Consider the following 17,820-nt stretch of genomic DNA (forward strand, 5'->3'; position numbering starts at 1 on the left):
GCTTTCATACTTACATAAAGCTAAAAAGTGAATTTTATTCTTTTGTTTAGAGTTTTTCTCCTCATTCCTCTGGGGGATATTTTAACTGGTATTAAAAATGGAGTGGTTCTCAAATAAAAACACTAGAATTTGTATATCAGATAATATTTTTTACACCTTTGATTAAACTAAGAATGAAGCTATCAAGAGTTTTAGTATATATGAGTCTCCAATAAAATTTTAGGCAGGATATTACATTCACAAGTACTAGAGCACAGAAAAGGTGGAAAAGGTGCATTATTTTTTTATGAGGGAAAGAATGTAAACGTGTATTACTTTGTCTTCCAAACACTTTTGGTGAGGGATGCCCTTTTTCTCATTACGGTTCTAAGAGGAAAGAAATGGATGTTTAAGTAGGTATTTGAGACTTTGTCACAGTAAGCTGAAAGTTCATAAGCCTTGTTTCTAAGCAGCCTATACACCAACAGGACAAACATACCAGAAAAAGAAAAAAAATGTATTTTTTATCAGTGTATTACCTATGAAAAAAGAAGACTGATGGGGCCTAGAGGAGAAAGAACAAACCATCCATTTGCTACACTGATGTAAAAACCAGGAGTTGAAATACCAGCATTTAATGTAAGTTTTTCTCTATGCCATCATCTAGATTCACTAACAGAGAATGGAGCTGACAATTCAAGTGGCTCTAGATACAGAGTACCAGCAATTTTGTCTAAGAAATGACTGACCACTGGTCTTCTACATATACTAATAATTACTGCTATTGCTTGATAGACTAGTAATAGTTCCCTCAAAGTTTTAAAGTATAAAAAAAACAGGTTAGGGAAAAATTCTAAAGTAGAAATAATATAGCCTTTTATCTACTAAAGGTCTCTTAGTACATTGTCACCACTGATTATTAGGCAGGATTTATTTAAAATTAAGAAAAAGTAAACATTTCCCTTCTGTCTTAAGAAAGGGATTGCTTGGCAAAACAAATGATAGCCATAGAAGCCACAAAGTTGTATGATTTTTCAGGAAAAAGAAATTTTCAGTTCATACAGGGAACAAATTTTGGAAGCTTATCAGAATAAAAATGTAAGAAACTCCTTTTAAAAAATTTGTCAGTTAACTGATAGAAATTTATCAATAGCTGGGAGTGAAGTTTTATGATACAGAGAAGGTCTAATAACAAAAACCTAAGTTGAAGAGTAGTAAGCGTGATGTTAACAAAGAGGAACTGTTAACAGCTGCCTTTCTACTTGGTTGTCTCTTGGTCTAAAAATAAGTGTAAATGTCATAAAATTTAACTTTCATGAATCTACTGATGTTTGACTTTGGAACTTCATCTCGGTCTTGAGTGGGCATTAAAAGACTACTTTTTCCTAATAGTTTTATATTAATTTTGGTAGATTTTATATATTTATATATATATGTGTATTATTTCAGTGCTTGAGGCTGTACCTAGGGCCTTAATTTTCTTGGCAAGTATTTCCACTACTGAACTACACCCCAACCATGAAATGCTAAATTTAATGGACATCTTAGGAGGAAAAGGAATGAGAAAAGCAAGTGAGAATTGGTATTGTATACAGACCATATTAGTCTGATATATGAATGTATATGACCAGGTTTAGATTGCAACATTTTAGCTCAGGTTTCTACCATGGCAGGGCAGAAAACTCAGTGGTTATTTCTTAAAACTGCTGGCAGAAACTGCTAACAAGGTCTTTTGTAGCAATATGTAGCAATATAATATGGAGGACACCCTTGTTATACACAACAGTATATGGTTCCCCACAATGGACTTTTAAAAATTGATCAAATTCTGGCTTAAGTGGGTAAGAGCAGAGGAAAAAATACCTAGTATTGGTGTGAAGAACCTCCAAAATAGCTGTCTTTCAACTCAGTTAGTATTGTATTACAATTCCCCTACATGCTGGAGCATAGTAAGGCATAATTTTAGTTGTTATGGCTGGGATGTGGGCAAACATAGTCCACATCTACTTCTAAAAAACTAAGTACCAGAACCTCTTACATGAATTTCAACTAGTAGGAGTATAGAAGCGTGTGGGATGCTTTATTATGAGAGATGCTCAGGACTCTAAAGCAGCAGCAACTTAAAATTTAGTAATAAAACTTTGGCTTAAAATTAGAAAAAGAAAAAGTCAAACTGGTGCAAGTTGTATCCTGAAAGAGGTATGTGGGACTCATAAATGCCATCCAACATTAGTTTCCCCCATCTTCTTTCACTGTTATCACTATCATTGCACAGGAGTTATATCATTCTTTTATGGTTAAGTTCATAAATAATGAGAAAACCATATGTAACAAATACATCATATTGCCCACCCCCCCAACAACCCTCCCCCAAATAAGAAAAGTTAAATCAAATTAAAAAGTAGCTTCATGAATGAAGGTACTGCTCTAAGTTGCACTTTTCCTGCAAGTGCAGCCAGTGCCTTTGTGCTGGGTATGAAGGAAAGGAAAGGAAAAAATTCTCCACATAAACTGACAAAAATTTAAAAACCAATGTCCGGTTTCAACCAGTCAAAACCGGCAAAGCAGAAGCTGAGAGACATCTCCATACTATCCCATCAGAGGGTCCTTTCAATGCCTGTTCTGTTCTTCATCTTGATAGATATCTGTGTCCTTGTGATTGTAAACAATCCATAAGATACTATGTTTTTGTTTCTTAAAACATCCTCTAATTGGCAAAATGAAGTATTTGTTTTAAAAATAGAAAATTAAGATTAAACCAGAAGAAAAGAAAAGAAACACAGTGAGCTTGTTTGGAGTCCATAGGATCCGATCTGGAAGAGCTCGGAAAATGTGTTATGTTTTTTTCTCCTGTTTTCAGCTGGAAAAAAGGTACTAGAGGTTGCGTTGGTCGAGGAAAGAATTGTAGAGTAGGAAAACCAGGATGTTAATCTAGACTTCAGAGAATTCAAGTGTTAGCTTCATCATCCGTGTCTTCTATCAATACTTTAGTGTCACGAGTCTTGGATCTAGTGGTAATAAGAGGAAAAAAAAGCACTTAGTTCATTACTAATATATAAACATACTCATAGAATTAGGTACATTTCCAAACTTACCACCACTAAACATCCTAAACAGGCATTATTTACTGCACTTAGTGGCTCATGCTTATAATCCTAGCTACTCAGGAGGCTGAGATCTTTTTTTTTTAAGGTAAAATGGTATTTTATTAAAATGACATCAACAGAAGCAATTATCAAAATGCTTTAATATGAATGGGTTTTATCTACATGTAAATTACTCTAATTGCCACACTATTTCTGGGGTTCATACTCAATTTCAAGGTATCACTAGAAAAACTCTATGGGGAAGGTAACAAACACAAATCAAGTTTACCAGAACAGTAATCTGGAATAGGAAGATTTGCATTTGCTGTGGGCATGGCTCAAACAGTAGAGTGCTTGCCTTAAAAGCACAGGGCCTGAATTCAAACCCCAGTACCACTAAAAAAGATCTAAATTTGAGCCAGGTGTGGGTAGCTCACGGCTGTAATCCTAGCTACTCAGGAGGCTGAGATCTGAGGGTCACGTTTCAAAGCCAGCCTGGGCAAGAAAGTCCATGAGACTCTTTCTTATGCCCAATTAACTATCAGAAAACTGTAAGTGGTGTTGTGGCTCAAGTGGTAGAGCGCACGCCTTGAGCTGAAGAGCTCAGTGATATCACCCAGGCTCAGAGTTCAATCAAGCACCACCACTGACCAAAAAAAAAAAAAAAAAAAAAAAATGTAAATTTGAGTACTGACTTTGACTGACCAAACCTTACTTTTTTTTTTTTTTTTTTTGGGTTGCTCCCTTTTTTTTTGGTCAGTGTTAGGGCTTGAACTCTGGGCTTGGGCATTATCCCTGAGCTCTTCAGCTCAAGGCGAGTGCTCTACCGCTTGAGCAAGAGCACCACTTGCGGTTTTCTAGTGGTTTATTGGAGATAAGAGTCTCAAGGACTTTCCTGCCTGGGCTGGCTTAGAACAGTGATCCTTAGATCCCAGCCTCCTGAGTAGCTAGGATTACAGGCATGAGCCACTGGTGGCCGGCCAAACATCACTTTTGGAATGCCCATTTCCATATCTGTAAAGAAGGAATACCAATTTCATTACTAATCCTTTCACCTCATGGAGAGTGTGCTTATCCATCAAGTGAGGAAATGGGTACAAAAAGCATCAATAAGGCATTAAACAAATATAAGGAATTATGATAAGGATAAGCAAAATACTACCCGAAGTAGCCTGAAAAACTAGGAGAGTTAGCAAATAGAATAATGAGCATATAATAAAATTATTAAAATCATGTTGGAGTAAATTTAAGCCAACAACATCTACCACTGTATCCAACAATAAAATTCAGTAGGTGTTTCATATAGTTACAGACGCCATTATCACTATTAATTGGCCATTAGCACAAAATGGTCATCTGTTGAAAGATGCCGTAAAAGACATTCCTGAACTGGATAAAAAAAATGAGATTAGGTAATGTTTACATATCCTGCAAGTTATGAACCTCATAAGATATAAGCAGTATTTCATGAGATAGGAATCATTATTCCTACTTGGCAGAGGGGGAAGCTGACATTCACAAAATTAAAGGATGTATGCTAAAGGTCACACAAATCATAAAGTTAGAGCTCAGAGTCAGATCTTCTCACATTAGATTCCTTTACTACCTTTGTTGCACCAAGCTTGCTCTACTCTAAATATCTTCCTTTGGCTGTAGTCTAGTTATCCAGTGTTTTTACTAAACACCTGAAATTGAACATAATTGCTTAAAAGCCTGCTAGTTTCTGAAATAGTGTGATTAGACTTCCCTCTGCTGGAAAATCATGAAGATTGCACTTTGAAAATCAGGAGCTAACAGATCGCACATCATGTAAGACATTTAGCCTCTAGTGGTACTTATCTTGCTAAGTATACCCACCCACTCAGTGTTCTTCTATCCCAGCCTCTTTAAACATTACTTCCTTGGTATAAAACCGCTTTGATTTTCTTCCTATCAATTTTCTTGACCACTCTGCCTTTTATTTATGTGTTTATCTCCTGCAAGTTTCTTGCTCTCTGCTTTCATTTTTCTCTGCTTTCTTTTCAGAGAATGTCTAAAGTCCTATCTAAACCTTTGGAATTTTTTTTAGTTGGTCATGGGGATTGAACTATGGGCCTAGGTGCTATCCTTGAGCTCTTCAGTTCAAGGTAAGCACTCTACCACTTGGCCAAAGCACCACTTCTGGTTTTCTGGTGGTTTACTGGAGATAAGATTTTAACAGACTTTCCTGACCTGGCTGACTTTGAACTGCAATCCTCAATTCTCAGCCTCCTGAGTAGCTATGATTACAGGTATGAGCCACTGGTGCCTGGCTAGAAATTTTTATCCTATTAAGAAAGAGGAGCAGTAGTGGCTCATGCCTGTAACCCTAGCTACTCAGGAGGCTGAGATTTTTTTTAAAAAAGTAAGTTGGTATTTTATTAAAATGACATCGACAGAAGCAATTATCAAAATGCTTTAATATCAATTAGTTTTATATATCATGTAAATTACTCTAATTGTCACAGGCCTAATTCTCTTAGAATGATGGTTTCCTGTGCATCTTTCTCAACTATACGTTACTGAGAAGTTCCTACAGAACTGAGGCTGTAGGGGCTGGGAAGGTGGCTCAGTGGTAGAGCACTTGCCTTGCATGCCTGAGGCCCTGGGTTCAATTCCTCAGCACCACATAAGCAGAAAAAGCTGGAAGTGGTGCTGTGGCTCAAGTGGTAGAGTACTAGCCTTGAACTGAAGAGCTCAGGGACAGCGCCCAGGCCCAGAGTTTAGGCCCCACAACTGACAAAAAGAGAAGAAAAGAATTGAGGCTGTAGCTCAGTGATAAGAGTGCTTGCCTCACATGAGCTTGACCCCCAGCATTGCAACCCCCTCCCGCCCCCACCAATTCCTTTTATAAACTTTCTAAATGTAAGTTTTTTACTTCCACATTCAGCTTTGGGGACACTAAAGGGCTTGCATATTATGCCACTTCACCCCCCTACCCTCCAACTCCCTGTTTCCTTTACTCTTGGTGTTGGCTGTTTGGTTTATATGAAAGCATAAGTAGACACTGTATTTTGTAACAATAATGATGTTTTCTTTCAAACTTCTCAGTTAACCACTTTTAGTCCCATATTACTAATACTTGACAGTTATTTAAATAAGAGGCTGAGATCTGAGGATCACAGTTCTAAGCCAGCCTGAGCAGGAACATCCTTGATACTCTTTGTATTTTTTTTTGGTTAGCCATGGGGCCTGAACTCTGGGCCTGGGCGCTGTCCCTCAGCTCTATCAAGACTAGAGCTCTACCACTAGAGCTCTACCACAGCGCCACTTCTAGTTTTCTGGTGGTTTATTGGACATTAAGAGTTTCATAGCCTTTCCTACCCAGGCTGGCTTTGAACCACGATCCCCTTTATTGACCATCAGTTTGTTTTATCATCACTGAAAGCAATGGTATGTAAACACTCCTGCAAATATTCATTTGTGTAGAGATTTGTGTGTGTGTGTGTGCGTGCGTGTGTGTGTGTGTGTGTGTGTGTGTGTGTGTGTGTCTGTCTGTCTGTCTGTCCTGGTACTGGGGCTTAAACTCAGGGCCTGAGTGCTGTCCCTTAACTTTTTTGCTGAAGGCTGACATTCTACCACTTGAGCCATAACATGTATTTCCTACATGTAGCATTGATTTATTATTTTTTTTGGGGGGTGGGGGCGCGTCGGTCGTGGGGCTTGAACTCTGGGCCTGGGCGTTGTCTCTGAGCTCTTCATCTCAAGGCTAGTGTCCTACCACTTTTAGCCACAGCACTATTTCTGGTTTTCTGGTGGTTTATTGGACATAAGAGTTTCACCAACTTTCCTGCCCAAGCTGACTTTAAACCGCAATCCTCAGATTTCAGCCTCCTGAGTAGCTAGGATTACAGGTGTGAGCCACCAGCGCCTGGCTCCTAGATACTCTTATCTTCACTTAATAACAGAAAAAGCCAGAAACGGAGCTGTCCACTCAAGTGGTAAAGCACTAGCCTTGAGCAAAACGAGATCAGGGACAGAGCCCAGGCCCAGAGTTCAAACCCCAGGATGTACAAAACAAACAACAAACAGAGCTTTTTTTCACCCTACCTTTAAAATGCCTCTTTATGTCTAATCTGAATGTTCACTGTCTGATAGTTCCAAATACTACAATCATTTCCAATTGGTCTCAGGCCTTCAGGCCTTCCCTCTCTTAATGTGTTTTTCACAGTGCGATTAAAACTATTTCCTGCCTACAAGATCAAGTTTGTATTTCTCAATCTTTGGTAATCATACTTTTATGTTTATCCAACTAACTTTTTCTCACTACTGCTCTAGTCACATGGTTTTCCTTTCTGCCCCTCATTTCTACCTTTATACTCTTTACTGGGCTTGTGGCCTAATTCCTTTAAAAATCTCCTCCTTTATTCCTACTGTTTAGGCTATCAATTGTTTAAAATTTCAAATGCAGTTACCATATACTCTACATTTATTTTTAATTCTAGAAATACACAGTCACCATTGTTATATATTATATTACCTATAATAAAATGTTAGAGGTATTTAATAATACTCAGTAATACTTATACTCTCTTTTTGTAAAGGAACTGGTATAATCTAATAATAAATTTAGTCCTGCTAATCATTCTTTGTGCAGAAACTATATTAATTTTAATTTCCAAAAGGGGGATAATAGGGAATTTAAGGGAATTGTTAAAGATTACATAGATGATAGGACTCTTAAAGTAGGTAGCTTGAAGATTTTTAGTATAACATATTCAAAGTAAATCATTCAACAAAATTTTTCCCCAGTTTACCTTTTAATGTCCAATTGGTAGGTAATGAGTTGAATGACATTTACTCTATGTACTCATTAAGGTGTAAATTGGATCATATGAAATTACTGTTTATCACAATGTTTTTTGTAAGTGAATAATGGTGAAAAAAACAGCAAATTCATTTGGTTGAATCCAACAACTTCTTGGATTAAATGTTACTAAATGTCAAAGCCCTTACAGAATTGGAAACTATACATACTGAGAAGCAAGGCGAGGCCGGCGCAGGGATATGCTCTGGTTATACTTCCATGACCGATTCTTTTGGCGGTTTCGAACCCCGTCTTCCTGGTCCATCATCTGCTCAAGAAGTGTCTGATCATCTGCATTCAGTGGAGCCACGGAGATGTCTCGCACAGCACGGAATTCACCACAGTTATTTAGATGTTCATTCTCCAGACGGAAGAAGTTCCACACAAAACGCCTTGTAGAGCAAACACATTCCTCATAAATATGAATATACTAATTACTATCACCTATAAACCTCCCAGAGTATTAGGTTTCAAGTCATGGACACACAAGCAATCAGTCTAGAATAAATAAAGAAAGATGGAGTAGGGATAAAGGTAGGAAAACAAAAGTGGACTCAAAGAATGTGGTTTTATAAAGTTCCACTGTTTCACATTATCCAGTAAATATTTACTGAGTATCTACTGTAAGGGAAGGAGGCATGAGACAAAGCCTTTGTCTTTATTTTACTGGTAGAGAGAATAAGGAATAACTCATTTGATGGAAAGTGTTCTGAAGAAAGTAAAACTGGAAAGGGCAGAGAATATGCTATCATAAGATTGGTTAGGGAAAGTGTCTCTGAAGAGATGGCATCTAGCAAAATTCTGAATGATACAAAGAAATAAGTCAGGAGAAAAATGGAAAAGCAAGTATTAAGTAGAAAAAACAGATGATGAAAATGTCTTGGTGTACTGAAACAAAACCAAGAAGGTCCTTAGGGCTAGAGTAAAACAAGTGAGGTTAAAATGCAGAAGATGGAGAGAGAGAGGAGGGTATTACTTCAGGTATAATAGAAAACAATGGAAATGAAGAATTTTGATTTATATAAAAAAGATCCTTCTATGGGCTGAACAGTAAATAGGTAAGAGGAGAAAAGAACAGCTAAAAATGAATTAGAAGGGTGGTGTGGTCTGGACAGATTATGGTGAGTGAGCCAAAGATGATTATGAAGAGGTGATAAGGCTAGGCGCCAGTGGCTCACACCTATAATCTTAGCTACTCGGGAAGCTGAGATCTGAGGATGATGGCTCAAAGCCAGCCCAGGCAGGAAAGTCCATGAGACTCTTATCTTGAATAAACCACCAGAAAACTGGAAGTGGTTCTGTAGCTCAAGTGGTAGAGCGCTAACTTTGAACTGAAGAGCTGAGGGACAGTGCCCAGGCTAAAGGAAGTATGTTAAAATCTTCCACTAAAAGTATGAGTTAATCTACTTTTTAGCATTGGTAACTTTTGCTTTATGTGGTTTCAAGGTATGTTATTGGATGCATATAGAATTGTCAATAACTACTGAAACTCAAACCTTCCATAGTGGGTAAATTTCTGTAGTAAAGAAGCAGTTTTGGGATGCTGCTTATATTGGGATTTCTGCTTTCCCTTAGATTTTATATTGATATGTCAGGCTGTTGATATTTTTAGGAAGAGTTTAAATACAAAAACAGGAATAAATTGTAAAAATTAATTCTTACAAGATTTTAATAACTGTACCAAGCTGTTTTTTGTTTTGGTAGTCTTTGAGATTGAATTCAGTACTTCACACTTGCTAGACAGATACTCTACCACTGAAACTATATTTCTAGCCCCTTTCTGTGTTGGTTATTTTCAAGCACTCACTTTATGCGGGCCTTGCCTGGCCTGAGCCTCCCTGTTGCTCCTTCCCAAGTCACTGAGGCTAACAGGACTATACCACCATGCCTAGCCAGTGGTTGAGATGAAGTCTCAAGAACTTTTCTGTCAGGTCTAGCCTTGAATTGTAATCCTCTGATCTCTGCCTTCCAAGAAGCTAGGATTACCAACCTGGTCATTCCAAGCCTTTTTAACCTCCCAATTTCCTTTCATAACTCTCAATAGAGCCCCTTTCTTAAAACTTAGAAATCATCAATGATTATTTTTAACTTAACAAGCATTAATCTCCAAGTCATTTAAGTAAGATTTTCTAACTCACAGGCTGATCAGAAGTTTGAGAACAGTAGGAAAATTTAAGCTTATCACCTGTTATAATTTATTCTAATTAAAGTATTGAACGTGTTTTATGTAAAAAGAATGTTTTATGTAAAAAAGAATCTGATAAACTTTTCAATGCTTACCGGAAAACTTCAAGGGGGGCAAAGACAGTTGCAATGATGTCCCCAACATTAGACAACTTAGTTGTAGAGGTAATTGAGATTTGGATAGTCCAAGCAAAGCGCAGTATGACATCCTCTATGATGGCACAATAGTAGTAAGCCTAACGAACAATAAATAAATTAAGTATGTTTTCTATCACCTTTCTCACAAATAAACATACTTATAAATAGCTAAGACCCACATCAATAGAATCATGAGGAAAAAAAGTTATTCTAATTTTAGAGAGGATATATATTTTAGGAAGATATCAAATAATTTCTTTTAATGGTACATCATTCAAAATGAAGTAATACTAAGTGTCAGTAATTCTTTAACATATATATTTCAGTCTTATATTGTATATCAGACTCTCTTCTAGCGCCCAGAAATACAAGCTAAAAGAGAACCTTGATCACTTTGGATTACATTTTAGCAGGAACATGATATGCTAATGACTAATAACTAACATTAGTGAATATTAACAGATTTATTGACCGTATTATTTGCACTCAGTTTTTCAAATTGCAAAGCTTAGATTTCACAAACATGGTTGGAATTAAGAAATGCTCTATTTTTTGCAGAGGAAGAGGCACTCAACAAATATTCATGGGGACTAGTATTGAGGACTTAGTAATCTAGTCTTAAATACACAAACTGCCAATCGATCTTGATATTTATGGATATGCTCATTAAAAATTCTTGTTCTCTCTTTCCCCCTTCCTTCTTTCACTTCTTTTTTTTTTTTGGTCGGTTGTGGGGCTTGAACTCGGGCTTCGGCGCTGTCCTTGCACTCTTCAGCTCAAGGCGAACACTCTACTGCTTGAGTCACAGCGCCACTTCTGGTTTTATAGTGGTTTTATTGGAGATAGACTTTCTTGCCTGGGCTGGCTTTGAACCGTGATCCTCAGATCTTAGCCTCCTGGGTAGCTATGATTATAGGTGTGAGCCACCGGCCCCCAGCCCTTCCTTATCTTTTTCCTCCCCCCCCCCCTCTCTTTCTATTTCTTTCCCTTCCTTCCTTTCTTACTTTTTTTTTCCCCAGAGTTGAGGACCAAACTCATTGAACTAAGTTCCCCCACCCCCAATAATTTCTTTCTTTCTTTCTTTCTTTTTTTTTTTTGGGTCCGGTTGTGGGGCCTGAACTCTGGGCCTGGGCGCTGTCCCTCAGCTCTTCAGCTCAAGGCTAGCGCTCTACCACTTGAGCCACAGCGCCACTTCCGGCTTTTTTCTTTTTCTTATGTGGTGCTGAGGAATCGAACCCAGGGCCTCAGGCATGCAAGGCAAGCGCTCTACCACTGAGCCAACTTCCCAGCCCCCCAATAATTTCTTTATTATGCATTTAAAGGCCAAGACAATTCTGGGAACTAGAACTGTTGTAAACTACTATGTACTAAGATTTAGCATTTAACAATGCAGTATTAGCCATTTTTGGAGGGCTATTACTTTTTCCCCCATTCCCTAGAAACATTTTCAAAATTTGTAGTTACTTATTATACTATCTACCTTCCATATTTAATTACTATGTACTGTTCTATCTTGATTAGTCAATTTTATACAAAAGCCTTACTGATTATTATAGATTTTGTGAAGATTAAGAGGATTTTAATATAGCCACAAAGATTCCTCTGCTCTCTTCTCCCATACTTCTAATATAGTGATAATATATTTTTAAGAAAAATCCATGTTAAATGTACTCATTATTAGCCATAAGTTAAGAACTACAATTTCTTTAAAGTTATCCCTAGTTAGCTAGCATGGAAACTGCCAAAAATTTTCAGGAGGAATACATATGACTTAAGATCAAGAGGGAGGGAAAATGTATGTTCCAATATGGAGTAACAAAATGGTTCCTTAACCTGAGATGTGATGTTCAATATTATGAACTACCAATCTCTATGAACTGATGCCAAGGTTCATATTGCTGTATAAAGTATTGCTGAATGAAGTAACTGGACTCCACAAATGATTTTATTCTTTTTTAAAAAATTTAAGTAGTTGTCCAAAGCTATTGCCATTTAACAAAGCAGTTTATGAACACATTGTATTCTGATCAATGTCACCCTTTCAACATTCTCAACCATCCCTCTCCTACCTACATCTTCTCTTACTCTTCAACATACACTTAATTCTTGACTCCTCTTGTCCTTTTCTTATTTTTTAAGCTGGATGAATTTTTTCTCAATATTTGCCTTTTCAAAACTCAAAGTGATGCAGTGATTCAGCAAAACATTTTTCTTATAAATTTGAAAACCATATGGTAGGAAAGTTAGATACTTTATTTCTGAGGTTCATGATCATATGCAGTAACCAAAAAACTGACCAAAACCTCCTTTTACTAACTTCGTTATATAGAAATCAATAAATCTGAAGTGTTTAAAAAGATAATGGATTAATATTTATACAAAGTTACAATTTACCTAAGCATATCGTAATTAGAAATATATTACAGCTTTCACTCCAGCAAGAATAATATAAGGGCTAAGTACAAAAGGCCATTTAACTTAATTCATGCCTACTCTTGATTTTTTTTCATGCATTTGCTCATTTGAAGTTACACTATATTTCATTCTTTGTGTTCACTTTATTACTTTTCTTCAATCCTCAAATTTGGAATCAGCTTTCCCTACCCAACAAATAAGCATTACTGAGTTATATACTGCCAAAATATAATTTTATAGCTGAGCACTAGTGGCTCACACCTATGATCCTAGTTATTCAGGAAGCTGAGATCTAAGGCTGCAGTTTGAAACTATTCTAGGCAGGAAAGTCTGTCAGACTTATCTTTAATTACCCAGCAAAAGAGTTGGAAATGGAGGTGTGGCTCAAGTGGTAGAATGCCAGCTTTGAATGAAAAAAGCTAAGGGACAATGCCCAGGTACTAAGTTCAAGCTGCAGTAAGCACCAATCAATCAAAACATAATTTTAAGGTACTGAAGGACATTTTAATATAATGTATAAAATATTAACTAATGATCAATCCATACCTTCTTATCCATAATGCAATTTAAATCTGAGCATATAGTCTAATTTTTTTAACCTTTTAGAATCCACTATAATCTGGTTGCATATAGATACACAATTAAGTAACACAGTAGATTAAATTTACATATTAGGATTCTTAGTTCATTGTTTATTTCCTTCAAAGTCTAGTCACAAATGTATCTTTTAATTAATGCATCTGAGAGTACACTTTTAATCTTTTTTTTTTTTTTGGGTCCGGTCATGGGGCCGGAACTCTGGGCCTGGGCACTGTCCCTCAGCTCTTCAGCTCAAGGCTAGTGCTCTACTACTTGAACCACAGCGCCACTTCTGCCTTTTTTTTTTCTGCTTATGTGGTGCTGACGAATCGAACCCAGGGCCTCATGCATGCAAGGCAAGCGCTCTACCACTGAGCCACCTTCCCAGCCCACTTTTAATCTTTTGACTTAAATTCAGCCTCCATCCTTTTAGTCACATGTGGAAAAAATTCTAAAATAATTATTGCCTGTAATTTATAATTATATAATTATAATTGGCACTTGATTGTAACAAATACTGGTTGAACTGAACAAAAGCAGAAACCTATGGACCCAAGCAGTCAGGTATTCCCTTTCTTGTAGGTGTTCAGCTGCTCCTTTAGTCAAATAGGTATGCACTTGTTCCTTCATTGACTACTACTTAACTATGCCCAAATAGATTATACTACAATTTATTAATCGCAGCAATGGAAACTTGCATAGCTAAAAATAATTAGTATGAATGACAAATATGCTTAAAAAGTTAGAAAGGTTTCTTAAGAATGTATTATTCTTCCAGTTGTTTTTTGTTAATTAACTTACACTTGTTTTTTGTTTTTTTTTGGGTCTGGTTGTGGGGCCTGTACTCTGGGCCTGGGCGCTGTCCCTCAGCTCTTCAGCTCAAGGCTAGCGCTCTACCACTTGAGCCACAGGGCCACTTCCGGATTTTTTCTTTTTGCTTATGTGGTGCTGAGGAATGGAACCCAGGGCCTCAGGCATGCAAGGCAAGGGCTCTACCACTGAGCCACCTTCCCAGCTCTAATTTATACTTGTTATAGAGGAAGATTTCATTGTTACTTTTCCATGTTAACAATATAGTCCAATCAATCTCACCTGCTGTTCCAGTTTTTTGTTGTATTGTACTAGAATTCATTTATTTGTTTAGAAAACAGTTTATAGCCTCCTAGAGGAACACAATTTATTTTGTTTATACTTCGAATAGTACCTATACATAATATATTGATGATTTGATTATTTGGGGAAATACTTTTCTAATTTTACTAGGTTAATATAATCAGGAATTAGATCTGTTTTGCAATAGGATGTAATAAATGAGACATATAAGGTGTTTTTGTGTTTGTTCTTTTTAATGCAAACATCTTATACATACTTTTTGAGGATATACAATCTCTTCCCGGAGGAAAGTGTTTTCTCCAGCATTCTTATCAAATAGACCCCAATCCATCTTTAGATCCCAGATGAGGGTGTAGCAGGAACTGATGATACAAAAGACGATCCACAAGTAAAAGAACACATTAGTGTCAGAGTGTCTTTGTTCTGAAGAAAAGGGAAAGGAAAAGAGAGAAAGTTACTAGACTTAAGTAAAACTCTTCATTAAATAAAACTAATTTTAAAAGTTTTAAGGTAACTATGACTTTTCTAAAACAAATCTCCTTATAAGGATCATTGTCTAGCAAAAGTTAAATAAATGATTTCCTTGAGATCTAAAATCATCATCAAACTTTTATTGAGGACATCATATTTTTACAAATGTGCATTTAGAGTTTTGGAGACCCCACATCAAATATATAGAAATCTAAATGATTTTAATGGATCTTTTTTGAATATTCTAAAATATGTCATTAAAATCTTTGCCATCAGGTGGCAGCTTAGGGTAAAAGATGGTAAAATTTTGGAAACATCACTAACAAAGAATGTGGTATATTTGCTGCAAGAAATTTTTGAGTTGTTTTTATAACAACATTTCCTTCACACAGTTTGATCTTCTCAGTATTAATTGTGAAGACAATCCAATAATTGTAGCTAGAATGCCAGAATATGGCAGACTAATGAGGAATTTAGTCTTAAGGACATGTATAACTCTTACACTGACATGCTGAATTGAAACTCCTTATACAACTAAAGATAATACAAAGAAACTTTAAAAACTGAATTAAAAGATTAAAAAGTAAATTTCTTGAGTCCAAAAATGATATTTTACATCTTTTAGAAAGTGTTTATTGATACAAAGGTCAAATTTTGTTTTATGCTGAGAACACACTGAATACAAATAAAAATAACTGCATATGTAGTTACAGATTTAGAAATTATAGTCTCTATATAAATTATATTTATAAATTTATACATAAATTGTTTATAAGTTAGTCTATATAAATTTATAAGCTATAAATTTATGTACAGATTTATAAATTATAGTGAACAATAAATTATGATACAGTAATAAATATATAACAATATTATAAATGATTTAAAATTATTATTGGTTACCAATGTGGCTATATATGTTTTTTGGTTATAAGTGTTTCTTATGTTCTCTGAAATTCATTTCTGGTAAGTTCCCAACTCATTATAATAAGTGCACTCTACAGGGAAGATATGGGTATTTTAAGATCACTGCTGAAATTACCTGAAAAAATGGTGTACATTTTGCTTAGTATCATCTTATATGGTCATATGAACATGGTTGTTGAGCTATTTTCCTCTCTGTTAGGATTATTCTAGACATATACTAATTATTACCAATGAGAGAAACCATGAGATCTATGTTTCCTTGGGTCTGACTTACTTAATATGATTTTTTCTAAGCTATTCCTTTTCCTTACAAATGGGGCAGTGTCATTCTTTCTGATGGAAGCATAGAATTCCATTTTCTTGATCCATTCATCTACTGAGGGGCATCTGGGTTGGTTCCAAATCTTAGCTATGGTGAATAATGCTGCGATGAACATAGCTTTGCTAGTAGCTTTAGTGTGGCCTTGTTTATGGTCATTTGGGTAAATGCCCAGAAATGGGATTGCTGGGTCATAGGGGAGCTCTATGTGTACTCTTTTGAGCAACTTCCTTATTGCTTTCCAGGGTGGTTGAACAAGTATATACTCCTACCAACAATACAGTAGCATTCCCTTTTGGCCACATCCCCTCCAGCATCTGTTGTTATTGGATTTCTCGATAATGGCCATTCTAACTGGTATGAGGTGGAATCTTAATGTTTTGATTTGCATTTCTTCATGTATCTACTGGACATGGACAGAGAGGTTTTTTGTTGTTTTTACTGTACTATGTGATTTCTTGTTTCTTTTGTATTTTCCCCTGTTGTCACGGTATTTGATTTTGGTACCCTGGGTATTGTATAAACATTTATCTGAATTAGGGAAAGGAATGGGAACAACAAAATGGTGAGACAAATGACAAAGGGGAAACCAATGCAGCAGTAATGCTCACAAGACAATATTCTGGAAATGATCTGTACAACTGGGGAGAGTTTTTTGCGGGGGGGGAGGGGAACTGGGAGAAAAATGAGGGAGGAGGTAATCAGTTCAACAAGAAATGTACTCACTACCTCACTTATGTAACTGTAACCCCTCTGTACATCCCCTTGATAATAAAATGAAAAATAAAAAAATTAAATGGTATACAACATCTAATTCAGTTAGTTTTTCAAATGTACTAACAGTGAGGGCTATCTCAGGCACTATTCATACTGTTCCTATTAATATAAACAAGTATTCATCACTTTGAGAATAACATGTTAAAGGATAATATGATTCAAAGGTAATTGTCATGTACAATCTAATAGGATTTATTGATGATCAATTTGAACTCAAATGAAGTATAAATAAAGAGGTACAAGGACATCAAGGAACATGGGAATGTTCCCAGTAGTAGGAAACAGCATTTGAGTTACTTATAGAAAATGAAATAAGTGGTGCTGTAGCTCGAGTGGTAGAGCGCTTGCCTTGAGCTGAAGAGCTGAGGGACAGTGCTCAGGCCCAGAGTTCAAGCCCCATGACCGACCAAAAAAAAAAAAAAAAAAAAAAAAGAAAATGAAATAAATACTACAGTAAAAGGCAGGAAAATGAGGTGAGGTCATCCAAAACTGAAGGAAAATAATGAAAAGAGGTGTGAGTAGGAAAGCATAAGTTATGGTCGAAAAGCTAAGTCATCCATACCTAGAAGAGGTGACATATAGAGTAAGGACACTGGGTTAATGAGGGTGGAAAGGACATTTTAGACCTGACTGTGGAATACCTTTTTTGGTCTTAGGATCAGATTTGTGTTGTAGAAAGTTGATTGGTTATTTAATCAGAATTACTTAGTTGGCTACAAAAAGTGGATACTACTGGATGCCAGTGGCTCATCCCGTAATCCTCGCTACCGAGGAGGCTGAGATGTGAAGATCATGGTTCAAAAGTCAGCTCAGGCAGGAAAGTCCATGAGACTCTTATCTCCAATTAACTACCAAAAAAGCCAGAGTGGAGCTATGGCTCAATGGTAAAGTGAGCAAAAAAGATCAGGGACAGTGCCTAGGTCCCAAGTTCAAATCTCAGGACCATGAGCACATGCATACACAATACACATACACACACAGTGCCTAGGTCCTAAGTTCAAATCTCA

General features: G+C 36.4%; 1 protein-coding gene across 1 annotated transcript in view; it reads right to left on the reverse strand.

The window, feature by feature from the left end:
* Positions 1-337: 337 nt before the first annotated feature.
* The window catches only part of Xpr1 (xenotropic and polytropic retrovirus receptor 1), a 125,138-nt gene continuing 107,655 nt past the window's right edge, over positions 338-17,820 (reverse strand). The window contains exons 12-15 of the mRNA XM_042674554.1: positions 14,576-14,742; positions 10,171-10,310; positions 8,061-8,282; positions 338-2,987 (exon numbers count right to left, since the gene is read on the reverse strand). Coding sequence (XP_042530488.1) covers positions 2,927-2,987; positions 8,061-8,282; positions 10,171-10,310; positions 14,576-14,742 — 590 coding nt within the window. The 3' untranslated portion in view covers positions 338-2,926. The remainder of the gene's footprint in view (positions 2,988-8,060; positions 8,283-10,170; positions 10,311-14,575; positions 14,743-17,820) is intronic.

The sequence above is a fragment of the Dipodomys spectabilis genome, unplaced genomic scaffold, assembly GCF_019054845.1.
Source record: "Dipodomys spectabilis isolate Male_0828 unplaced genomic scaffold, ASM1905484v1 ptg000019l, whole genome shotgun sequence".
Classification (NCBI taxonomy): Eukaryota; Metazoa; Chordata; class Mammalia; order Rodentia; family Heteromyidae; genus Dipodomys; species Dipodomys spectabilis.